Source organism: Sus scrofa, chromosome X (genome assembly GCF_054392235.1).
Source record: "Sus scrofa isolate SSC_HxYL_T2T_F1_AM1 chromosome X, Sscrofa_HxYL_maternal_Yorkshire_Landrace_v2.0, whole genome shotgun sequence".
Classification (NCBI taxonomy): Eukaryota; Metazoa; Chordata; class Mammalia; order Artiodactyla; family Suidae; genus Sus; species Sus scrofa.
Window position 1 is genome coordinate 124,634,696 of NC_139401.1, and position 27,070 is coordinate 124,661,765.

Consider the following 27,070-nt stretch of genomic DNA (forward strand, 5'->3'; position numbering starts at 1 on the left):
AGTTCCCAGTCTAGGGGTTAAATTGGAGCTGCAGCTGCCAGCCTATGCCACAGCCACAACCATGAGCGAGGCCAGGGATCGAACCCACATCCTCATGGATACTAGGTTGGGTTCTTAACCCGCTGAGCCACAATGGGAACTCCAGGAATAAGTCTTTTCTTTCTTCATACAAGTTGTGCTTGGTAAACATGGTTTAAAAAGCCAACTTCCCTTTATCATTTTGCTAGAGATTTTGAAAATGTCTTTCAAAACTTGCATTCATCATCCAAGGAAATGAGAAATTATAAACATTTTGATCAATAGTTATCTGAATGTTCAAGAAAAGTAGATTCATCAGAATTTATAAAACTGTTATTAATACTGTTTTGAATGCAAGAAGGCTGATGGCACTTCCTATAGCTGGTAAATGATTAATTCATAAAGTGATCTGCTTAATTGGAATCATGGGGCTGATGACATGGCACTGATGTAAGAAACAGCATTCCAAATGTCAAAGAGGCAAGTTCAAGAGAAAGACTGCAGTTACTTCCTAATGAGAACACATTCTCTTAAAAATACTGCAAAGAAATTAGGAAAAATCACTTCCCCTCATGAGGAATGGCGCATGCCTTGAAATTTAGAAACTCAGTCTCTAATACCTGTGATGATGTAACCAGCAGCTCAGCTTGGCAAAAATCATTGAATTGCTCATACATTAACTACAAAATTTCTGAGTCACTGAGCATTAAAGCTCCTTTATTTAGCTATACTTCCACTGGAAGCAATGCAAAATCCACTTCAGCTGTTAAAAGAAACCTACAAAAATGCTTGCTCATCCCAACACTTACGTATCAAGTTAACCTATAGCATATTCTTTATGTGATAAATATTCAACAGAGGGCAAAAAGTGTAGAATCGCTTAACGAATCTAAGGCCATATCCAGGAATCTTCTTGGCCAGCTGAAACATCAATGTTTTTCTAGAAAATCAACCTGAGAAACTGCAAAAGCATGAGACTTTAATGAAATAATCAACAACATTCTAGGATTATTAGAAAACATTGTAGAGACTGTTAAAAAGAAAAAAATAATAATTTTTTAAAGGATCTCAATTCCAACAGGATGTACCAAGTAACTTTCAAAAAGAAGGTAACAGTAAGACCATTACTAAAGATATAAAAATTTGCTATTGTCAAAAACCAGGCCAATAACTTACAGATGAGCTCTGATATGAAAGTATATATGTTAGGAAATAACACAATACCTCACTAAATAGTTTTGATTGGTAATTAGATCCTGATTTGATTATAAAATTATTTAATACATGTAAGTGAACAAAACTTTGTACAAGGAAAAGAATGCCAAGTGTTTTTGGATAAAATTTAAAATAATGAAAAAAAACAACAAAAAAAAAAACAGGTCAAGAAGATCAACTGTCGAACCAAGAAAAAAACGGTTCCTTTATTTTGGGCGTATCTCTCTAACGTCTACAATCCAACACTTAAAAGGTAATTTATTTATTTTTATTTTTTATTTTTTGCTTTTTAGGACCACACTGGTGGCATATAGAAGTTCCCAGGGTAGGGGTCGAATCAGACCTGTAGCTGCCAGCCTACACCACAGCCACAGCAACACGGGATAGGAGCCGTGTCTGCGACCTACACCACAGCTCATGGCAACGCCAGATCCTTAACCCACTGAGCAAGGCCAGGGATGGAACCTGTGTCCTCATGGATGCTAGTCGGGTTTGTTAACCACTGAAGCACGAAGGGAGCTCAAAAGGTAATTTATCAATAGCAAATATAAACTACATTATGACAAATACCTAGGGAAACAAACCTGTTGTGAAAATCCACAGAAGAACTGGTACAAAAACTGTGGCAAAATGAAACAAAGGTTCTGGGGAAAAAAAAAGAAAAGGGTTAATATTTTCACTTGATCAACTTTCTAATATCACAATGTAATAAACTGCTACTCCAGAGTGCTAAGAAAACCATTCAAACTAAATGATTACATTCATATTAATACCAACTTTTGTCCTACCAAGGCAGAAAAGGATCTCAAATTACTTTATGAGAACCTCTTGCTATTCTTCTAGGGAGGAAATAAGCAAATACAAGATGAACACTTAATGATACTACATTTTAAATGCCAAGTAGAGTTGCAAAATCATCACAAAGTAAACTGACATAAAGTGTATATCAGAAAGTCAATTAATGCTGGGAGTTCCCATTGTGGCACAGTGGTTAACGAATCCAATTAGGAACCATGAGATTGCGGGTTCGATCCCTGGCCTCGCTCAGTGGGTTAACGATCCGGCGTTGCTGTGAGCTGTGGTGTAGGTCACAGACGCGGCTCGGATCCCAGGCTGCTGTGGCTGTGGCGTAGGCCAGTGGCTACGGCTCTGATTAGACCCCTAGCCTGGGAACCTCCATGTGCCACAGGAGCAGCCCTAGAAAAGGCAAAAAGACCAAAAAAAAAAAAAAAAAAAAAGTAAATTAATGCCAACAAACAGGAAAAAAATTTTTTTTTGTCTTCTGTCCTTTTAGGGCCGCACCCTCGGCATATGGAGATTCCCAGGCTAGGGGTCTAATCAGAGCTGTAGCCAATGGCCTACACCAGAGCCACAGCAAGGCCAGATACGAGGTGCATCTGCAACCTACACCACAGCTCGTGGCAATGCCAGATCCTTAACCCACTGAGCAAGGCCAGGGATCGAACCCGCAACCTCATGGTTCCTAGACAGATTCGTTTCTGCTGCACCACGACGGGAACTCCAGGAAATTTTTATAGCATATGCTGACATGAGCAAATATCAACTAACGCTTTACCGTCTGTTACTATCTCATCAAGCAGATTAAAAAACTATAAGCTGACTCTCCTTCTGGAGTTCCCATTGTGGTGCAGCACTCAGTGGGTTAAGGTCCGGTGTTGTCGTGAGCTGTGGTGTAGGTTGCAGATGTGGCTTGGATCCTGGGTTGCTGTGACTGTGGCATAGGCCGGCAGCTGTAGCTCTGATTCAACCCCTGGAAACCTCCATATGCCGCGGGTGAGGCCCTAAAAAAGCAAAACTAAGAAAGACAAAAAACACTACAAGCTGAGAATTCATAAGGCAGTAAAAGCCAGTAGGTGAGAAGATAAATATTGAAATTAATGTCTTCAGGCAAAACTACTAGAAGTAATATTTTCAAATGAGAGCTATCCTTCAATACAGACTGTGACTGTACTTGAGTGCTGCTATCACCTCTTCATGGTGTCTCTGCATTTCTTTTTGGGTAGCAATTTCAATAGCCCATTTTAAAGCCATGTCAAAAAACCAGTCTTCTTCCTTTTGTCACACATTCTTACTCAGCTAATGTACCAGGCTGGGAAACTTAGGGCTGTTTTAAAAAATCCAATGGATCCTGAAAATATGAACATCTGTCATAGCCGAGGATATTTAGATGAATATACTACAGGCTCTGGAAGACATTTCTAAAGAAAACGGCTACTTCTGTTTTGAGTAAGTTCTATGGCATCAAAGCGTTGGAGCCCCCAAGGTCATCACCTGGAACAACATTTGTAAGTATCACTTCTGGTAGAATGCAAAGTACTGTCAGTAGCCTTTCTAGAGTTTTGTTTGTTTGGTTGGGTGTTTTTTTGGTGCCACCCCATGGTATAGGGAGTTCCTGGACCAGGGATCAGATTCCAGCCACAGAGGCGACCTACACCGCAGCTGGAGCAATGCCAGATCCTTGAACCCACTGTGCTGGGCCAGGGAATCAAACCTGCATCCTGGCACTGCAGAGACACTGTAGATTACATTGTGCCACAGCAGGAACTCTAGAGTCATTTTTTATGTATATAAAGTGTTCTGAGGTTGGAGGAGGCAATGCTTTGTGTGGATTATGGGGGTCCTCTGTGGGAAGGAGAGGTCTGACTCTCCCATTAGAATGTAAGTTTGATGAAAAGAGGGACTTTGCCCGTGTTATTCCATTTTGAATTCTCAAGGCCTGAAACAATGCTTGGCACATGGTAACACATTCAAACATATTTGCTGATTGAATAAATAAAGACGTTAGATTTTAAACTAGGTGTTAAAGATGAACAGGATATGTTGATGGAAGGAACCAAGGCAAGGCCACATGCATTTTAATCATGTAGGGTAAGCCAGGAAGTGCCTTAAAAGACGAACTAATTCTTAGTTTTATTTCTTAGACAATGGAGAGTGAAGGTTTTGGAGGACAAGTTGAAAAGCGGCATTTTTCTAAACATTAACTTGGATAAATTATGCAAAAAGGAGTGAACGGAGAAATGGAAAGCAGGAAGACCTGTCGCTGAAGTACTCCAGGTGCAGGCGATAATGACTTGAAGGCGCAATGGCAAGATAAGAGGAAGGAAGGCATCTTAGCTCAGCCAAAGAGGGTCAAAAGTATTAGAAATCATCTCGGGACCAAAAGCAGCACTAAAAATGGAATACTGCTAAATGAGTCACTTAGGATGACAATGGCCAAAGAGATCCTAATGAAGACAGAGGCCATCTACATAAATAACCCCCTAAATTGGAAACAGGGATATGCAGATTACTGACCACTTGTAAGCATTAGCCATTTTAATGGTTTTTTTTTTTTTTTTTTGTCTTTTTGCCTTTTCTAGGGCCACACCCTCGGCATCTAGAGGTTCCTGGGATAGGGATAGAATCGGAGCTGTAGCCGCCAGCCTACGCCAGAGCCACAGCAGCCTGGGATCCGAGCCGCGTCTGTGACCTACACCACAGCTCACAGCAACGCCGGATCCTTAACCCACTGAGCGAGGCCAGGGATCGAACCTGCAACCTCATGGTTCCTAGTCGGATTCGTTAACCACGGCGCCACGATGGGAACGCCTGTTCTGTTTTTCTTAACAGAGTATTCCTTCCATCTGGTGGCAGTTGCTTGAATTGCAGGCCAAAATCTCAAAGAGGCAAAACCAAGCTTCTGCAATAGGATTAGAGTGCTAGGCAGAGCTGTAGGGTCTATCTTCATGGGCTCTACTACCAAGGGAAGGTAAGAGAGAATAACCATCCATCACCACGTGGGGCTGTTAAGTTACTGAGCTCAATGCCCGAGAGACCCTAACTGTATTGTAAATAAATAACATAACCACACTGAAATGTGTAAGAAGAAAAAAAGTAACTTTGGAAGCAGTATTTTGACTACATACTCTAAGGCTAAAGACAAAAAGTGCACACAAATATATTACTCAAGTAAGTTTGTTTCTCACAGGAATATGAGTTAACTATTCTGAAACTACTTTAAGTGTACTTGCGGATTTAGCAAATAAATAAACATAATGAGGATGAGGACTGAGTTTCTCACCACTGAAAAAGGAGCAACTAGTAAGCAAAAGGGCAAGATTAGGGAATTCCCATTGTGGCTCAGTGGTTGACGAACCCGACAAGCGTCCATGAGGTTGAAGGTTCAATCCCTGGCCTCGCTCAGTGGGTTAACGATCCGGCGTTGCCATGAGCTGTGGTGTAGGTCACAGATGCGGCTCAGATCCTGAGTTGCTGTGTCTCTGGTGTAGACTGGTGGCTACAGTTCTGATTTGACCCCTACCCTGGGAACCTCCATATGCCATGGGTGTGGCCCTAAAAGACAACAACAAAAAAAGGCAAGGGTGGGATGAACCTTGCGGTGTTGGCTGTAATTATGCATCAGTATAAAGAGACTTCAAGTATTGAGTTCATACTGAAACCTTTAATTCTGGCCCAACAACTTCAGTTCAGCACAAATGAGCACAACTAGCATCCACATCTTGATTTCTAAATACCATTTGCAAATAAAAAGAACCAGTGATCCTTGGAGAAAAGTCTGAATCCAGGACTGGGGCAGAAAAATACAAGAGGAACCCAGAACATCATGTAGTACCAGAAAATAAAGGGGTGGGTGGGACCAGGGGAAGAGAGGAATGGGAGGTTGCTACTCAAGGGGTATAAAGTCCTAGTTATGAAAGATGAGTAGGTTCTAGAGGTCAGCTGTACAACATTGTGCCTACAGTTAATCATACTGTATCATACACAATCTGTTAGAGCGGTAGAGCTCACATTAAATGTTATCACAAGAAAATACAAATTAAAAAATAATGGGGCCATGGTGAAAGGACACAAGAGGCCAATCTATGACCATCTGAGTAAAAGAATGAATAATGATAGTAATGAATTTCACCTCAGAATAAAACATCTGGTTTAAGCAGCAGAATACTCTTTTTCCAAATGAAATTACACAGAGCAAAACTGAGGAGCCCTGAGACCCTCAAAACACCATCTGAATCAAGTTATGAAAGTTAACATTATCATGAATGAGACAGTGACAACCTGTGCCAATTGATACCGTAACAGGTTACAATATTGCTTCTGTGGTAACCATGCCCAAATGCATAAGTGAATCTAATAATAGTCAAACATTAGACCAACTCAAATCCAGGGGCATTCTACAAACTAACAGCCCTGGCCAAATCACCACGAAGTCAATGCAATCCTGTTTCTATCTGTTCATTTGTGTAATTTCATTTGAAAAGAGGATTCAGCTACCAAACAGTAGTTTAGAATTATTGCTCAGGATAAATAGTGAACCAACTATTCACAGATGATACAACACGGACGCTCAAAACCATGCTAAGTGAAACAGGCCAGACACAAGAGTGCATATGATTATATTTATATGAAGTTCTAAAACAGGCAAACCTATTGTGTACACTGCATACATTATATCCAAATGTATATATTATATACCATATATATGACTATGTATCATATAGTAATGTAAATCAGATTAGTTGTTTGGTACAAGGGTGGAGGAGACTGGGAAGGAGCAAAAGGGAACTTTCCGGGGTGAGAGAAATGGTTTATATTTGATTTGAGTGGTAGTTACATGGATGTATACATTTGTCAAAATCAAACTGTAAACATTTAATGGGTACATTGTATTGTATTTAAACTACACTTTAAGAAAGTCGACTTAAAATTTTTATCTCAAATCTCTTGCATTAAAAGGAATTTCTGGTTTCTGATTCGTTACATAGACTGCCTCTGGTTTGCTGACCAAATTTCAGTACTAAGACAGTAAAAGCAACATGAAAAAGGGGGGGAAAATGTAACTAAGCTGAGCTAATGCTGGGTTAAACGGTCGTAAGTTATATTATAAATATTTTATCACATACCTTATAGAAGAAATACTGCACAAGGTGTGCTATTCTCACATAATATAGATGTCCATGAGCCAAGAGCAGTTTCTTTAAATGTTTAAACTTTGGAACAGAATAATCACTATTCCTGGCTGCCTGCCGACCTTCTTTGCCTTTAATACCTAAAAAAAGAGAAAATCTCTATAGGTATAGGGTATTTTCATAGAATAAGTAACCCCCTGATTTGCTACTTTCACATTTTTAACTTGCTTGCATGTTACAGTTCAACTGAAAAGTTCAGCTTTGTTTTTTTAAAACACAAAGTGCTTTTAACAGTGGCAGTGAGACTTACCAATAAAAAGTAAAATTAAGTTTAATTGGCAATTACCTATTTATAACACAATATAAAACAATTAATAGAATCATTATTTTAATCATAAGGCAAAAATTATCCTGAGGGAAAAATTAAATCTGAAAATTATTTTAATGGTACTTAGTAAGTGCTTAATTAGGCATGGCACCAGACTAGGTGCTATATTAAAGCAACTCAGAGACCAGGGATTTATGGTCTAAAAGCTCAAATCTGAAGGGTTACAGTGAGATGGTTAAGTCTTTATACTGAATGATATTCTGAGTAGTGGTTAGCAAACCCTTAGCCCTGGCCAAAATGTCCATAAGACAGTTGGTTCTCACACCAAAGATCCTTAAAATTTGGTCCTGTCCAAAATGTCAAGATATCTGGTCCATAAGACAGTTGGTCCATGCCAAAAAGATCTCTGAAATCTGGTCCTATTCAAAATGTCCATGAGCATATTTGGTCTATGCCAAATGGTTCTGGACATGACCAAATCTCAAGGACCTTTTGGTGTGGACTAAATGTGTTACAGACATTTTAGACAAAATGTCCTGCAAGGCTGAGCAGCAGCCCAAGTACTCCTAGAGCTAAAGCAGCTTTAGGCCATTTCCACAGTCAGTAGCTGATGAGTCGGACTAGAGTTCCATACAAAATGGGATTACTTCCAAATGGAAAAAAATTTGGGAATCCAAATTGCAGTACGATAACTTCCAAGATACTAATTCCATTATTTCTCCCCCTCCAAAAATAACACTTGCTGGGATGTTAGGATTGCTGCCTCCTAGCAGCCTGACAGGGGGAAAAATGGTGCAGGTTGTAGAAAAGCTATTGTTGCATGCCAACACATAAATTCTACACTGCAGTCCAAAGCATGCATAAATATTGCCACGTGGAAAATCAGCCATCCAATTATCATTTCTTAGTCCCAGACAGAATCTCAAAAGATATAGTACAGCAACATAAGCAGGTGATCTGGCCAGGGGCCAAAAAAAAAAAAAAATCAATAAAATTTCATGCATGCTGTCAAAGTAAAAGCCAAATGATCAACTGCACTGCCAGTCAGCTTGGGAAATTCACTTTACTTGGCTAATATAAAAATATCCTCCAATTCTGTACTGCTACATTCCCACCAGGAGTAGGACTTTGGTATGGACACATGACATGATCAGACGAGGACCTTCATATGATGAACAATGATCATTCCCCAATTCAAGATGAGCAACCAAAACAATCGCTCTAGAATAATAAGACCACTCTACCTAAAAGCAATACTGATACCTTACAGCTGCCATCTCATTAGATGTTGCTTACCTATTCCCACATGGGATTCCAAGATCATACTAACATCATTGGCACCATCACCTATCGACAGTGTTATGGGGCTGCCTTTTAAATTCTTCACCATTCTCACAATCTAAACATTAAATACAAAAGAGGTATAGAAAAGGTCAAAGCAGAATGTGAGACTGTACTACAATGGGGGTACTTGCCTCATTCACACTAGTAAACGAAGGCCTTGCAAACAGAAAGGTAGTTTGGGCATATATGTACAATCGACTTGAATTACCAGAGGCAGAAAAACACAGCTTTGCAAAATGTTAACACCAGTGCCCACTTGCTTGTGGTTTTGTGCATGTAGGAACTATTAAAATCCACACCTTCTACCTATATTAGAGGTCACCATGCTTTCTTCTTCTTCCGCCACTGCTTCATGTTTCCCTTCCTTTCAGATCAGGTACCGAATGTGAGAGAAGTGGAGACTGGAGCAGTGACCTGGGTAACACACGCAGGGCTGCCAGGACTAAAGCGCGCAGTGAGGGAACAGTGTTTTTGGTTACCTGTACATCTCTCCGCCCTGCTGACGCTCCCACATCACCTGGGTGCACCGCCGACCCTTAGTCCCATTTAGCTGCCAACTAAACTTTACTAAATCTCCTAGTGTCCAATAACAATTCGATCTCTCATATAGGTAGCTGCATTTTAATTTTTTAAATTAAAATTTTTTTTTCTTTTTTCTCTCCTTTTTGGCATGGAGAAGTTCCCAGGCCGGGGATCAAACTGGCGCCACGGCAGTAGCAATGCCAGATCCTCAACCCCCGCACCACCAGGGAACTCCCCAGACAGGTGCATTTTAAAAGGGGGCACCTCAAAGGTGATATTTGGAGAAAGATGCCTGAGATATGTGTATAAAGCCTGTCATTATTCCCTAAGTGTCTCCTGTCAATGGCACAGTGCAGCTCCGTGCTGTGTTCATGGTAGTTACTGAATAAAATAAATTTCGTGGCGGAGTTACTCGTGGGAGATGTATTTTGTAAGCTGCTATCCTCCCACCTTATGTTTTAGACATTGACTGCTTTGTGTCAACCCTCAAAACCCCTTGGAATCGAGCTGCTTTTAAAAAGCTTATATAATCCAATAATTAAATAATGCCCTGCAAAAATTGTGTACTCACAATGGCTTTCACCAGGTAACACAGAGTCCATTTTCACATAAGTGAGTAAAAATAATTTAAACTAGGTGAAACCACACTGCCATCTTTTCTTTAAACAAATTTCAGCCAGATTTTAGTTGTATTAAATAGCACAGCAAAACTCCCCACAATCTAATCCATTTAACACAAAAATGATGTTACTGGGAAATGCCAGCTTTCCCCCAGTCCCTGGCCTTAACTTGGTTCTTTTTAAGTTTACAAGAGTGTCAGAAATAATCTGTGAGTCAAAGACAAAATTAGTGAGCCTAAACTAAATTTGGTTTTTTTTTTTTTTTTTGGTCTTTTTGCCATTTCTTGGGCCGCTCCCGCGGCATATGGAGGTTCCCAGGCTAGGGGTCGAATCAGAGCTGTAGCTACGCCGGAGCCACAGCAACGCGGGATCTGAGCCTCGTCTGCAACCTACGCCACAGCTCACGGCAACGCCAGATCATTAACCCACTTGAACCTGCAACCTCATGGTTCCTAGTCAGATTTGTTAACCACTGCGCCAAGACGGGAACTCCTAAATTTATTTTTGATAGGCTACAATACTGGTTAAACTAATTGCACCTGCTATAGTATACTGTGTGCTGTAATGATTTACACCTCAAGGAAGAAAAGCACAGCCAGAAAAGGTCCAGGGAAGGCAATAAAATTATCAAGGCTGACACCTTCTGCGTGAAAATATAGATTAACAACATAAAAGTTCGTCCCTGTGGAAAGATAAAAGGACATATGGTCATGGACCATAAAATCATCAAGGATTTAGATAGATAAACATGGAGTTTTTTACCAAGCCCCAGGTCACTTGTATTAAGAACTTTTCTTCAATTTAGATAGCTTCACAAGGAAGAAACCAATTTACAGAAAACTATTTATTGATCAACTATAACTACATGCAATATAATGTGCAAAAGCAATGTGCAAATATCTAAAAAAGATATAAGGCTTGGTCACATAACTTAACAAGCATATAATGGGGAATGGATACAATAATATCAGATAATCAGATTAACAACACAAGATAACGTGAGCTATCTGTCCCAGGGAATGTGTAACACCGTTATCTGAGCTGTCCACATAAGAAGGCCTATGATGTCAGCGAAGGGAGAGGACACTACAAGTTAGATTTTACAGAAGGAAGAGTGGTTTGATCTAAACCGTAAAAGGTTGGTAAGATGTGCGTGGATAGGGAAAAAGGGGTTGGAGGAGTGTTCCAGGGCAAGAGAATGGCATGTTCTAAGGCACACAGTCAGTTAAGAACAGTATATGCTCAGACAACAGATCCGGTTTGAGCAGACCAAAGAGTTTTCACACAGGGGACATGGACAGGTACATGTGGGGCCATAGCACTGGGGAACGATATTATGAAAGTAGCAGCAGGGTGCAGGAAAAGTGGAGAGAGAAAACAAGACTTCTGGCAGAGTGAAGGTAGTCTGTGTGTAGCTGAAGGAGCTGTTAAAATCCTGGACCTTGAAGGTAATGGAAAGAAGAAAACAGATGGAAAAGAGAATGTACTAGAAAACAGAATTTGGTGACTGAGACCACAGGGAAGGGTAAAGCATGGGGGCCATGAACAGATTTGAAGGTTTTGAATCTAAAGACCTAGAAGTACAGAGAGCTCTGTAATCGATGTAAAAAAAAAAGGATAGGAATTCCCACTGTGGCACAATGGGTTAAGAATCTGACTGCAGTGGCTCAAGTCCCTGTGGAGGTGCGGGTTCAATCCACGGCCCAATGCAGTGGATTAAATGATCTAGCGCAGCTGCACCTGCAGCTGGGGTTCAATCCCTGGCCCGGGAACTTCCATATGCCACAGGTATGGCCATTAAAAAAGAAAAAAGAAAACAAGAAAAGGAAAATAATGATTGAGCTCTAGAGAAGACTGAGTTGAGGTGATAATGACACACTTAAGAAAATGTGTGCAGTAAGCAACTAGAGAAGTAAAGCAGAACTCCAAAGCCTGGGATTGGAAAAGAGACTTGCAAATCACTTCTACTGACATGACAGTTGAGTAGATGATATCCTGGAAGACGTGACTATAGTGCGAGAAAGACTGAACCACAGGGGGCTCCATATTGTGGGTAGGAGACGCAGCATGGTGTTAAGAAGTCAGATACTGCCCTGGGCAGTGCAGTACTCAGAACCCTGGTGGGCAATCTGAGCAGCAGACAATGAGTATGTGTTGGTTGGGGGCCAGGAGATACTGCCTCTGATTAAAGGGACAGATTTCTATGGATCCTGTTCTGATAGGATCTGCTTCCCCAGCTGGGGCTAACCAAGGCTCTTAACGTTGAAGAAAAAAAGAAGGGTTGCAGTGGAAACCAAACGTGAGAAGAAGGTAGAAAGAGACAATGCCCTAAATTAGGAGGGCTGTGTGTGCGAGCATGCATGACTGAGGCAGGGGGCAGGGTGTTTGGGAAAGAGAAGCCAAGACACGGCACCATCCTCGGGGATCAAAGCAGTACATGTAAAAGAACACAGTGTACACAGAAGTAAAAAGGTGTGTAACTAAGATTCTAAGGTTCCTGAGAGTGAGTACAAGCAAAGTGAAGCAGATTGAAGTGAGCTGGGGGAGCCAGCAAAGGCAGCATATGAGAGGTGGCCCTTGTCCTGGGTTTTGAGTAAAATTTTTGTTACACCAAGAAGAAATCAGAGAGAACTCCAGATGAGGATATGATATGAGGAAAGCTTAGGAACTTGAAATGAGCATGGCACATGGGAGGGAAACAAAGGGTGAACAACCAACAGGAGTGGACACTGAAAGGGTCAACAGGGGTGACCCTGAGTGCCATATTGAGCCATCTGCCCTTCATCCTAAAGGACTATGAAACTACTGAAAACTTGATAGGAGAAGCACTGTCTTAACAAGATGAATTTGGGAGTATAGGGAAAAAGACTGTACGGAGAAGGGTGAAATCAAGGAGACTAGTGAGGAGATTAAATCAAAGAATCTGTGTGTCAAGTCCTAAGGGCTTGCCTGGATTAGGATGGATAAAGATTTAACAAGATGGCACCGAAATGAGAGCTATGACAAAAGGTAGGATCCATGGGATATGGTGACTACACACAGAGTGAGCAAGAAAAACAGAGCAAAGGTAGTCTGGAGATTTAAGAAGCAAAAGAAAAATTTCACTGGTAATAGGAATAAAGAAGAAAGGGGACAAAACAAACTGGCCTGAAGGAGAAAATTATACTATCTGTCTTGAACACTACGATTTTAATGTAAAAGTGGGGACTCCATATAGAGCAGTCTAGCAGGCAGCTAGAAATATGAGACTTAAAAAGGAAAAGTCAGGATGAGATATATGTCATCAATGAAAGTCATTAAAAATGGATGTGCTTATCCAGAGATAGGCTATAAGTGAAAAGCAGAGGGAAGACAGAGCCCCAGAAAAAAACTGATAATTACGAAGAGGATGAAACAAAATAAAAATAAAGTATGTAGGGAAAAAAAAAAAGGACCTTGGACCTTCAGAGAAACCAAGGGAGGCAAGTTTAAAAGAGGACAGAACTGCAGTGGAGAAGCGAAGAGAAGGGAAGGCAGCGTAACAGATTAAGCAAGGAGATCAGTGCTCTCCTCCAGGAGAGAAGAATGTTTGGGGCTGATGTAATTAATAGTGGAGCCAGGAGCAGTGGAATGAAGGCGCCAGGCACTCATTAGAGAAGTTTGGAAGGTGAGGAATTGGACAGCAAGCTTGAGGGCACAACACAGTGAAGCACAGGTTTAATTCAAATTGGTGGGAAGACTCCTGAATTGGACCATACAGAGGGAGAAGCCAGGGAAGATATAGTAAAGTGCTAATGGCTCTTAGAAGAAAATTACACACAACATTGTAACTCAGCCATACTTTAAAAAAAAGAAAATTAAAAGTGAACATTTGCATGTATATGTACAGAAGTACCCAGAATGGATCATTAACTAACACCCAGTTACCTGGGCTTTCTGTAATGGTGCCATCCGACAGCAGAGCACTGCAGTGCACTTCATACAAATTTGTAGGAAAATGCTTTTGTAATTGTTAGAACCAGAGTCTTGACTCGAATTTAATATGAGAGACAGTGTGGAGCCATCGATGATTAATCCATATTCCTGATGTTCTGTCCATGCTCTGAAAAAGAAAAACAATGCATCTGAATGTACAATACCTTACTATTTTGGAACCTGATTTGAAAAACAAAACAAAACAAAACACAAAAAGAAGGGTTATAATCAATCTGGTTCCTTGACCTGCAAATTCTAAAGAAGCATTTGTCTCTAATAATGGCACAACAGAGACATTCTATCATATCTTTAAGACTCAAGCTGCCCATATAGATGGCACTAAGTTCTAAATATAAAAGTAACAGACTTTTAGTAGTCCGTCTTCATATAAGAAATTCAAGCTGAGTTTTGGAAATTATAGTTGAATCAGTCAAACTGTGATATGAGAACAAATCATCAGTCAATCTGAATACTCTTTAACAATGCAGAGAAAAGACAAGGTGGCTTTGGGGTACACAAATCACAGAAGACCTTTTACTAATATTTTTGCCTGAATGACAAAACCTATCAATAGACCTGGCTTCTCAAATATGATGTGCTACCTAAAAGACATGATGTTCATTAAAGAATACCATATAATAATGATATCTGTTCCTTGAATAAGTTATTTTATATTACATTAATGGTTTTCAACATAGCCTTCCCATTAGAGTCATCTGGGCAGTTTTTTTTTTAAAAGCCTATGTATGACATTTATCCAAAGACAAATTAAATCTTAGTATCTTGGGCACAGCTTGGCTATATATAGGCATGTTTTAAAAAACTCTAGGTTAATTCTCATGCATAGCCAGGACTAAGTAGTATGAGTTGCCAGGAAAGACAAACATAATAGGTGCCAAGTATTTAAGAAAAACATATGGTGAAAACTTACAACTGAGAAAATTCTACCAATTAACATTTCATTTTTTTTTGCAATGAAGAAAAAAAAAAACAGTGATTAATCATTTTCTGCTCAGGGAATCTTGGGTGCCATTTGAAAACCACTGTAGTAGAAGTATTAGACATAGGATTTCACTGTTATAGAGTCATTTGTCTAATTTTAAGCTTCTCAAAGTTCAATGTTTAAAGGAATCTTGTTAAAATTCTTACGAATCTTCTTCAAGTACACATTTTGATTCAGGGGGTTTGGGGTTGGACATGGGATTTTGCATTTCTAAAGAGCTTCTGGTGATAATGGAGCTGTTGTTCTATGGACTAAATTTTGAGTAGTGAGAGCTTCACTATATCATTATGCCTCATCATTCTTTCATTCCATATTTCTTTGGTGTATATTGCTAACACCATAAAAATTCTGTATTTATCCACATTTTGCTTCTTAATTTTATGAGCATGTTTTATTCCCTAATTAAAGAGGTATCAGTCATGCATTCTCCTTTGTTCCTATACTCACGGAGCTTCCAATGTGCAGAAAACAGTGGCTCAATAATCAATCAAGCAATATCTGTAGCCATCAACTTTAACTAGGTCATACAGAGGAAAGGAGAGGCTTATTAGCTAATCTTTCCTCGGAGAACAGAAAATCTCCTTGGCGTGACAGAGGCACACATGAGAGAATATACCCAACCAAACAAGATTTTAATGGTTAGCATTTGGTGATTGAGACAATAAATACACACCAGGAAAAAACAGTGGGTTCTCTGTGAGGTGTGCTATCTGAAATGGAACGTGAAAGATGGGACAGAAAGAGGTGAAGAGAGAATGCATGTGTGGTGCACTCAGAAAATAAACTGAAAAGGTCACCCGGGGCCTCTGGCGCAACTGATTCTGTGGGGAATGGAGCTCCACCCACGAAAGGTTTCTGAGCAGGGCTGTGATGCGGGTGGGATTTTACATCTAAGGACTGCTCATCTGGCAGAGGGGCTCTGAGGTGCAGGTTACTAGGAATCTGATGAAGAGCACCAGCGGGGAGAATGGGAACACGGATAAAGCCTGGTGGCTGCCGTGGGAGAGACGAAGGAGCAGAAGCTGGCAAAAGAGCTTCTGTGTCTTGTGTGCCTTGGGGAAAGACTATATCCAACACAACTGCTAAGACAGGAGGAGAAAATGTTCCGAGGTAGTCAGTTTAGCTTTCCATGAACCCTGGCTTTTACCAAACTGTCTGAGAGCTGAGGAATGGTGCTATGGACTGAACCGTGTCCCTCCAGAAGTCCCACAATGAAGCCCCAGCTCCCAAAGTGATGGTATTTGGAAATGGGGCCTTTGGAAGATAATTAGGTTTGTTTATTTACTTACTTGTGTCCATGCCCATGGCATGCAAAAGTTCCTGGGTCGGGGCCACGGGCCACGAGAGAACTCTGATAATTATGTTTACATGAAGTCGTGAGGCTGGAGCCCTTATGATAGGATGATGGGATTAAGAGTCTATAAGAAGGGGAAGAGACACCAGGGCTTCCTCTCTCTCTCTGCCAAATGAGGACACGGCAAGAGCACAGCTTTCTACAAGTCAGGAAGTGGGACCTCACCAGACCTCGGCCATGTTGGCACCCTGATCCCGGATTTCTGGTCTCCAGAAGTGTGAGAAGTAAGTTTCTACTGTTTAAGCCACCTGCTCTACAGTGCTTTGCTACGGTAGACAAGCAGACGAATATAAATGCCTGAGTAAAACACATGTAATCTGGACTGCCTTTATAAGTACCATTTGGCTAAAGAAAGAGACATTTACCACAGGCAATTAATAAAAACCTGTTTACTCTCACTGATGTTCAAGTAACAGAAGAACAACAGCTGTTTTAAAAGTGGCCATCACCTCATGCATGTGGGCAATTCATTTTTAAAGCTTGTTTAAACACCAGAGATGAGGATACAGGTACAGCTAACAGTTAAAAGCATGGGCTCCAAAACTGGATAGACTAGCTCTACACTTTATTGGCTGTGTTATCTTGAATAAGTCAATTCATCTCTCTAAGCTTTAGTTTCCCTATATGTAAAATGAAGAAACAATAAAATTGTGTTACTGGGTTGTTGTGAAGATTAAATGAGAATAATTTTAAAGTGCTTAATGTTGTTCCTGGAACAGGTGTGCTTAAGAAATGTAAAATAACATGATCTAGGGGTCTCTGGATTTAGTGTAAGTACATCCAGTGGCATTCTGGAAGAGGAAACTGATTTGCTTATGGCCAAGGTATATTCCAGTAATTGGTTTAGATAAGGCTAAGTCTTGGCCAATGTCAAGTATAGGAAAATGTATCCCTGGGTATTAAATTATTGTGGATCAGTGGCTTTCCTTGAGAAGCTTAGGTTCTGCGAGTTCTTCCTAAGCAGCTTGTTGAAAGCAGTCGAGTGCCCATGTTATTAAGTATTTGGTCTCCTTTGGGTACTGGGGCACGAAAATCCACACAGAAAATGGCTCCAGGACCTCAATGTGCATGGAAACTGTTTTAGAGACTGATTTTATTACATTCAATTTAAGAGATCATGGAAAGGAATATTTTTTAACACAGACCAAGCCAGAATAGTACTGATAAATACCCGGACCCTAAACATTTAGAAAGTGAACCACTTTTCTAAAGCTTGAGAAGTGCAAGGTTTTCTTTTAAATGAAAGGAGAGTTGGAGAGGGCCAAATAATCTCAAATGGGTCACTAGCCAAGTCCTCAGGGAAGGTTCTAACTTACAGGAAATAAAGCACCTGCAAACAAAGAATAATAAATTACAGAAAATGGAGACTTCTGCATGAACAGCTGTGATTTACATCTGTACCAATGCATAAATATAATGAATCTATGCACTTTCTTACTTTTTAAGGCTTCTAGTACTTTTAGGAAATTCATGCAGCAACTTCTTACGATATTCAATCAACAACTCATGTAATCGATCTTCTTTCCTTTCACTTTCTTCGATGGTTTTGGTGGTCAGTTCCAAGAGCTCGGTGCTGGTTTGGAAAAGGCGGCAGGCATAGCAGGTGGATTTGGCTGTCTCCATCTTGTCCCCAGTAAGCACCCAGACTTTCAGACCTGCTGCGTGCAAAGCTTCAATGGTCTCAGCAGCTTGATCCTGTAGCCTGAGAACACAAAGAAAACCTTGTTATCTTCAAAAATTCCTGACATAGAGATTCTGCAAGAAGGCTTGTGAAAGAATATTTTTATAATTCATAGCAATTCTGGAGTCCAGACGTGTTATCACAGTTGGTTTTCTTATATATCCTCCCACTCTCTCTAAGCACACACTTTCTGGCATTGTGATTAAAGTAACATTTTAAACAATGAGATCTGGAAAGTTCATGACATCTCTTGAGGTAACCAACGACAGAATTAAGAATCATCACTCAGCTAAAATGTTCAGAAACTCAACAAATGTTCTTATTCACTTAACATATTTCATTACATTTTATATCCCATCATACAAATACTTGACATGGCTCAAAACTGAAAGGGGCAAACACATTCTAATGCGATACCAAGGGAAGTTAGCAAATCCCCATCTCTGAGGAGCTTGAAGTATAGGAAAGCCAGCCATTCTGAAAGAGAATTTAAGCATAATTCTGAGAGGCAAGGATAGAAGAACGATATTCTGTGTTCCTTTTGGCCAGAGAACAACAATGAAATTAGAAAAAAATGAATTCTATTAGAATTCCAATACTTTCCAACTCGGCTAAATATAGGTTTACAAATTCTTGTTTGGGTTAAGCGTCACAGTTTACATTCATAACTTCTAGAAGACTCCTAAAACAGAATCTAAGACTTATTTTTTCAAGCGTATCAATTCTGGAGCCCTATAATCATGCCCAGCAGAGCTCAGCCTGTATATTTAGAGCAAATTATTTTAAAGTATGCAAAATCATGCTCTAGTCTGTCAAAATTGTACCGACTCTACCAGGTACCAACTCAAACGATACCCCTAGCACAAAGCTTTCTACACATAGTAAGACTCTTTCATAAATATCTGCATAAATTCATGGCTTAGTAAGTATTCAAAAGACCTCAGAGATGACGAATTCATTCTCCTAAGCCACAAATATTTAACTTGAAAATCATTCCCACAAACAGTTCAAAATCTGGTGTACTCACAAAGCTGAATCAAAGATTTTAAAATTTGAGAATAAGTTATCAATTTGGATAGATACCATCTTAAATGATTGGTCATTAAAATAACAATATCATTTTCTAGTTACTTGTCTTCCACTGCAGTGGCTCCAATTAAATTCATGTTTGTCTCAATATCATCAAAAACCTTTTCCATTTTTTCTTCTCTGTCTTGTAAGGCCATTTTCGCCTCTATGAGTTGTCTGTTAATTTTTTCATAATCATCTGGAGCAATTTCTTTGAAGGCTACACAAAGTGTCCGATACCCATCCTAAAAGTAAAGTAAGAGATCGTGACTTATCCAAATAAATAAAAACAAAACACCCATTAAAGACTCTTGCTTTACCATACAAAAGAGAAACAGACACATTTTTAGTTAAAAAAGAAAGAAAAAAAAGAACACGCTGCATAATATTCAATAGGTTAATATCCAATTAGGTTCAGAATAACAAAATAATGCCTCTTGGGGTAAAAAATTTAAAAAATATTTTTAAAGAGGAGAACATAAAGATTTCAAGAATCTTCAAAAGCTACAAATTCTAAACAGAAACTTGCAATAGGGTGTTTTATATAAAAATAAGGAGGGAGTTCCTGTTGTGGCTCAGTGGGTTATGAACCCGACTAGTATGCATGAGGATGCAGGTTCGATTCCCTGGCCTTGCCCAGTGGGTTAAGGATACAGCATTGCCATGAGCTGTGGTGGTGTAGGTCACAGACGCGGCTCGGATCTGACATTGCTGTGGCTCTGGTGTAGGCCTGGAGGTGCAACTCTGATGCGACCCCTAGCCTGGGAACTTCCATATGCTGCAGGTACAGCCCTAAAAAATCAAGAAAAAATACAAAAAAAGATGACAAAATAAGCTAAAATTCGTTTAAACAGTCCTTGAAAATAGTAATCCATAAACGTAGTCATCTCTAGCATTTCTCTTTCTATTAGGGGGAAAGGTATAGTCTCACCATTGCATTACGTTCCACATGGGCTTTAGTTAACTCAATTTCATGATTTTGCACCCTGGGGAAAACTGCTGAGTCGGCTCCTTTACAAAAGAGAAGAATGTCTCCTAAAATAAAGAACAAGAGTACTTGACTTAGAATTTCAAGACAGGTATTGGGATTTTAAAATTTTTTTGTCTGTTTAGGGCCACACCTGTGGCATATGGAGGTTCCCAGGTTAGGGGTCGAATCGGAGCTACAGCCGCAGGCCTACACCACAGCGATAGCAACTTGGGATCCGAGCCGCGTCTGCAACCTACACCACAGCTCACGGCAACACAGGATTCTTAACCCTCTGAGCAAGGCCAGGGACTGAACCTGCGTCCTCATGGATGCCAGTCAGATGCATTTCCACTGAGTCACGATGGGAACTCTGGTACTAGGATCTTAGTAACACGTAGCTATTAAGGCGGTGTCTCCCACCCAGCTGCTGTGTATCCTGAGCCTGCCTTGGAATGCTCACCTAAATGCAGCGAGACATCTTGACCTTTAATCTGTCAGGACAACATTCACCATGTTTTAGGACCAATACGGACACAACTAATATCGTAGAGTTTACAACATGCACCTCTGTCAAAACATACTTCCTTGCAATGAGTCACAGAGGACTGTGCTTGTGTCAAGGAGCTGCATTTGAATTCTCTTTCAGGATGTTGTCAATCAAGGTCTAAAGTTCACATGTGGCATCTACAGATGTCAAGGACCAAACTCAAGCTCAAACAAGATAAAATCATTTTGAAAGACTATACATGTTAGCTTTTAAAACAGTAGCTTGATGGTTTTTACTGGAAACTTGAGGCTAGCCTTACAGAATGCTAGTACAAGTCCAGCTTTACAGACCAGTCATGTACTTCCAGGAAAGTGGACACAGCTGACCATTAAGAAAGACATTCCATCCTTATAAAAGCAAAATGCTAATTTAAAAAAGTTAAAAAAGGGTAGTTCTGAGGTCAAGGCCCATGGTAGACCACTTCCTCAGACACCTCACCACTGGCAAAAGAATGCATATGTGCATGTGAATGGGTAAGAACAGCAAGTATTCCAAATGTAAGGTGTTTTTTTTTTCATTTTCTCCCACATATCCAGTGTGTTTAAAAGTCATAAAACCAATTCCATACGCACATATAACGAAATATCATGATTTTGCAGCTGCACCACAAAATAAAGTAGGATATATTCACCCAAGGGTCTGTCTATATCTATCTTCTCATTCTCATATTAAGAAATTTTCAATAGACTTAATACTAAAAAGTAAATTACTAGGAAATAAATCAAGGATATTTTGAAAAACCACCCAGAGACTTACAGACACACGCACACGGAGGAATCTGAGAGCCAACAAATGAAGTAGGAATGCTACCTCATGGGTTTTGTTGAATCTGAGCAGAAGGCATCCCAACCACTATATTCCTCCCAAGGACATGGGAGAACCCCGAAATGATGGTACCGGTTGCCCTGCAAAGGGCAAGCTTCTTCACTGTGTGAAACAAAGAGCCCAAAGCGCTGGAGTAAAATCACATGCCCTTTCCCAGCAGTCCGGCCCTTAATCATCTCTAGCTCACCAGCTTCCAGCAGTGGGGTTTTGCCACTGACGATCTGGCAAACTGAGCATGTATCCATATAAATACATAAAGACATACAAAAGCTCTGTATGACTTTAGGTCATCATACACCACTACATGACATGTTTTTCTTTCTGGAAATAGTTGATCAACACACAAATCTACAAACGGGAAATGAGAAAAAGTCAAGTTTTTGAGATGTATACCTGATTGAGTCTTCACAATTACACTCATACGACGGCGGACAGAATCAAAATTTAAGGTGTGAAGAAGTTCATACCTTTAAGATAAAAAAAAATGAAAAGTCAAATAACTCAACCACACAGGGAAAAATAAAACACAAAGGAAACATCTTAAATTTACAGAGCTCTCTTCTTAAGGGTTGCTGGTTGTGTGCACTATGCGTGCTTTCCATTGTGTCTTTGGAATTTCTCTGCACCTAGACCATGCTGTCAGAGGATACCGGCACTGGTTAAGGGGTATCTCTATCTTCTCATTATGTTACCTAAAATACTAAGGAGAGAGTGACTGCATAGGAATGAGGGACAAAGAGCTGTCCCACCAAGCCATATCTGGAGGGCATCTAGAAATACTTTCCCCCTGCCAATTATTTTCATCATCTATTTATTTCCTACTATACCTCAGGCACAGTGATTGATGCTGGAGAACAGACATGAATCTGCCCAAGACCCTTCCCTTAAGGGGCTTATCATGTGTTAAGGAAGGCAAAGCGTAATGAGATGACAATCCCCTAGTCTTCCAAATACAGTAATAAAGGAAGACATCCGAAGGAAGGCTTCCTGGAAGAGGTTGCATCTGAGCTGTGTTTTCCAGGAGTGCTGTGATGAAGAAACGGTATCATGGCATTCTGAGAACAGAGAAGCACCTGTGCAAAAGCACCAACATGAGAGCACATGGCCCATGGGGGCACTTAAAGCAGTTCACGTAAGGCTTGAAATCTAGTTGACAGGGAAGTAGCAGGAGAGGCACGCAGGGACTGGGACCTGAGAACATTTCAGAGTTTTTGGATTTTATTCTAAGGGCAAAAGAAATCCACTGAAAGGTATAAAGGGTAGAATGACATGATCAGATTTATATGTGAATGGCTGAACTATTCATCAGATGATGGGATGAAGAAACATAAGAGTTACTAGAAAAAGTGTGAGGAAATGCTTTCTTGAAAATAAATAACTTGGATACAAGTATTTGACCAAAAAAATTTTATTACAGTGACTATCTTTGATGGAAACGAGCAGGTCACTGGTTTTTAGGATGTGTGTGTATAAGACATTGACATGTAGTATCAGTATTTGTTGCTGACCAGATGGGGGCACTGTTGTGAACCGGCTCTATCTGGACTTTGACAATGACTCTTGGCCTTGGCAATCGGGCCAAAGAGCCTTTCTCTGGCTTTTGACCATGCCTTCCCAGAAGGGCAAATTCCCTAAGCACATTTACAAATGTTATAGGGTTTTGACATGGGTCTCAGGAGATGCTAGGGGTCAGAACGGAAGTCAGAGAAGATAATTACCTTTCAAGTTCAGATGAGGGAATTCAAATTAATCACAGAGCCTAATTAAAATCTGTTACTAGACCAAGGTAGCTTTGTTTGTTGGGGTTTCTGCAGCAAAACTGCTGCATCAGAGTTCTGGCCTGAGGCTCACACCTAAGCATCTAGAACAAGAGAAGGCTTCTGCCACTAAAGCTGACCTGACTGGCCGGGTCTGCAAGCCCAAAATGATTGGCTGGGTTCTGGTCAGCAGGATTCATGCATGTTCACTGATTTTTCTTGCAACATGCGTTGGAGACCTGAAATGGCATCTAAAATTCAAAAAAAAGGTCCAGGCAGACTCTGAGGCTACTGGACCTGTATGTGAACAAAATTGGAATCATTTATACCTCAAATGCTAGTTTCTGCCATTCTACTCTAACTACATTTACATAAAACTCTGAACTGGGAGACCGAGTCCCACAGTTAGAGATGTAAACAGTTTCCTTTGATGTCGTTCCTAAATCCATCCAAGGTTGACTGTGATGTTAAGGAAGTGACAAACATCAAACACACAGTGCTACTTACTCTTCTATTTCTTTTCTTTGGTTTTCTACTCTCATATGGCCATTCCGAATTCCTACAAATGTGAACCCATACCTGTCAACAACAATAAAAAAGACCTTTGTGTATCTCTAAAGAATGATTAATTTTCCCTTGCATTGGGGTTATTTATACTTATCATTTTCTTCTCTTTCATAAAATCTCAATCTATAACTTTCTTTTACTTGCTGAGATGATGGCACAGAGCAAGTCAATGCCCAGGGACAAATTTGTAACCAAGAAAGAGGCAATTTGTAATGTCAATTCTGTGGCTAACACATGGGGTGACCTTTTAGCCACTAAATCATCCTGGGCCTCAAGGATAAAACAGGACTTTCAGTTACCAAATGATATCAAAATTGCTGGGAGCACTTCAGAAATGACGTGTATTACACAAAAAGTGGCCACTGTTACATGATTTCCAAAACTTAATACAAACATCTGGATTTCTGGCTGGAATACGAATATAGTAATGCAAGTTACATCTATGCATTTCTAGTTTCTCTTTGGTATTAATTGGTCAGGTCTGGGAATTTTTTCAAACTTTTGGATAAGGTAGTTTGGCTCCTTATAAAGAATAAGGACACTTACAAGATAAGGTTATTGAAGAAAATAGAGAAAAAAAATAATTCCTATCCTTTTGTGATTTCTCTTTCTCAGGAGAAGTGAAAGAAAGGTTTAACTTCTTTTATTCTTGAAAAATGCTAATGTATTTTTCTGCAACTTATTTCTGGGTTTTATTCTACTTTTTTTTTAGGACTGTACCCATGGCACATGGAAGCTCTCAGGCTAGGCGTATAATTGGAGCTGCAGCTGCCAGCCTATGCCACAGACACGGCAATACCAGAACTGAGGCACATCTGCCATCTACAGCACAGCTCGGTTCCTTAACCTACTGAGGGAGGCCAGGGATCAAACCCGTAACGTCATGGATATACTAGTTGGGTTCGTTACCATTGAGGCACAACAGGAACTCCTATTTCTGGGTTTTAAAAAAGCCTTATTGGAGTTCCTGCTGTAGCACAGTGGGTTAAAGATATGGTGTTGCTGCAGCTGTGGCGTAGGCTGCAAGTGAGGCTTGGATTCAATCCCTGGCCTGGGAACTTATGCTGTGGGTGCACCCATAAAAACAAACAAACAACAACAACCATAAAAACCCCCGGTATTATTGAGGTCTAACTGATAGAGAACTGCAAATTTGTTCACTATGATGAGTTTGGACACATGCATATGTCTGTGATACCATTACCACAGTCAAGGTAAGAGACATATTCTGGTATTTTTTAGTTTCTTTGTGTCCCTTTTTTTTTTTATTGTTTCTGGTAAGAACACAACATGAGATCCACTTTCTTAAATTCTGAAGTGAAAAATACCATATTAACTATAGGCACACCACTGTATCTTTTGAAATTATCCTTCTAACATATGTCCTTACTTTTTAGCTCCCTTGACCAAAGCTATTTCATCTGGTGAAGAGGACATATAGGTTAATTCGGCTGATTCAGTAGCTCCATCAACAGCATCATTTGTTTTAATTTCCACAGTATGACATAAACACAAGGCACGCAGAAAGAGCTCTTCTCGATTCTGTTGAACAGTAACAGAAAAATGACTATATTATTTTCACTTTAATCACTTCATAACTAGTCAATGAACAGAGAAAAGTTATTAATGTGATAGAATGTTATAACCTCCAGCAAACTGCACAGCAGAAATTTACAAATTCTTAATACTCAAATGAGCTATATATCTCTCCTAGTACCTAACCACATGCCTGGTTCTCAGCTAACATATCCTAGGGTTATTCAACAGGCCACGTCACGAGCTCAAGGTCTTCGTTTCTACTACCTTAACATATGCCTATATAAATTGACTTCTCAAGGTAAAATGGTAACACAGAAAATGCCACCTTATCTGCTTTGTCAAAATACGGTAAGGGTCCATCAGTTTGAGAAAGTCCATCAGCCTCCTGAGTTACACCTTTATACTTATGCCCATCTATGCAGCATTCAATGAATTCCATGCTGTTTTCAGTGAGTGTTCCGGTTTTATCTGTAAATACATAATCCACCTGAAAACAAGAACAGAAACATGCATTCTTACTTTCTTCAGTGTGATTAATTTTTAGTTGGTTATAAGGCAGGGATATTTTCATATCCACTGAAATCATCTTTTCTAAAGAACTTGTCAAATGCCAGGTAATCACACAAGTAATAATATCAGGAGTTCCCACTGTGGTGCAGTGGAAACGAATCCAACTAGGAACCATGAGGTTGCCGGTTCGATCCCTGGCCTCGCTCAGTGGGTGAAGGATCCAGCGTTGCCACGAGTTGTGGTGTAGGACGTAGACACGGCTCACATCTGGTGTTGCTGTGGCTGTGGTGTAGGCTGGCGGCTATAGCTCCGATTCGACCCCTAGCCTGGGAACCTCCATATGCTACAGGTGTGGCCCCCAAAAAGACAAAAAACAAACAAACAAACAAGTAATATTATCAAATGAATCAGAAATGAACAAGTATTTTTATTTTTTTATTTTTTTGTCTTTTGTCTTTTTGTTGTTGTTGTTGTTGCTATTTCTTGGGCCGCTCCCGCGGCATATGGAGGTTCCCAGGCTAGGGGTTGAATCGGAGCTGTAGCCACCGGCCTACGCCAGAGGCACAGCAACGCATGATCCGAGCCGCGTCTGCGACCTACACCACAGCTCACGGCAACGCCGGATCGTTAACCCACTGAGCAAGGGCAGGGACCGAACCCGCAACCTCATGGTTCCTAGTCGGATTCGTTAACCACTGCGCCACGACGGGAACTCCAGAAATGAACAAGTATTTTTAAAGATACTGGAACAGTATTACATGTCTAAGGTAGATGACCTCAAAGGTAGAAGACTGACAAGAAGAAAAAATGTGGCTATTTTATCAAACTAAGACCCCTTCATTTAACACTCACCTGTTTTGATATAAAGAAGTTAACGTAAGAAAAGTCAATTTTCTAGGTGAGAAACAATTTGCTAATCACTTATTCCTCGCCCCTGCCCTCCTGACAGACACACACACAAATATATTAGATAGGAACTTAAATTAACTGAGATGTAACAAAAATTTTTCTGGAGAAGTAAAATTTTCTATGAATATACTGGATCAAAGTAAAATGCATTGTGTCATATAATGTACATAAGAGTTACAGAATATCGATGGACATGGGAAGTAGTAATATTAACAGTTAATTATGAGGCACAGTAAGTTAACAATGATCAAAAACATAAATGGAATTTCTTTCTACATACTATGAATATTTTCAGATACTCCTCAAAAAAGTCTCCAAATTAAAAAAAGCAAGTTTATAGTGATAGTTTAATGTATAATTTCATAAATAATGGAAAAAAGTAGGCTATGAAATAAATTTTCCATGTAAA

General features: G+C 40.1%; 1 protein-coding gene across 37 annotated transcripts in view; it reads right to left on the bottom strand.

The window, feature by feature from the left end:
- The window catches only part of ATP11C (ATPase phospholipid transporting 11C), a 180,488-nt gene that overhangs the window by 31,448 nt on the left and 121,970 nt on the right, over nucleotides 1-27,070 (bottom strand). For 29 of the 37 annotated variants that reach the window (XR_014835874.1, XR_014835870.1, XR_002340698.2 and 26 more), the window contains 11 exons: nucleotides 25,568-25,729; nucleotides 25,094-25,245; nucleotides 23,644-23,715; nucleotides 21,773-21,846; nucleotides 19,969-20,072; nucleotides 19,101-19,282; nucleotides 17,727-17,990; nucleotides 13,884-14,058; nucleotides 8,788-8,890; nucleotides 7,158-7,303; nucleotides 1,818-1,877 (listed from right to left, as the gene is read on the bottom strand). Coding sequence is in view for 31 of the 37 variants with exons in the window: in XM_085008900.1 (XP_084865026.1) it covers nucleotides 1,818-1,877; nucleotides 7,158-7,303; nucleotides 8,788-8,890; nucleotides 13,884-14,058; nucleotides 17,727-17,990; nucleotides 19,101-19,282; nucleotides 19,969-20,072; nucleotides 21,773-21,846; nucleotides 23,644-23,715; nucleotides 25,094-25,245; nucleotides 25,568-25,729 (1,494 nt within the window). In the remaining 6 variants the exon portion in view is untranslated. The remainder of the gene's footprint in view (nucleotides 1-1,817; nucleotides 1,878-7,157; nucleotides 7,304-8,787; nucleotides 8,891-13,883; nucleotides 14,059-17,726; nucleotides 17,991-19,100; nucleotides 19,283-19,968; nucleotides 20,073-21,772; nucleotides 21,847-23,643; nucleotides 23,716-25,093; nucleotides 25,246-25,567; nucleotides 25,730-27,070) is intronic. The other 8 variants (XR_014835873.1, XM_085008905.1, XM_085008906.1 and 5 more) reach the window with 1 other exon arrangement.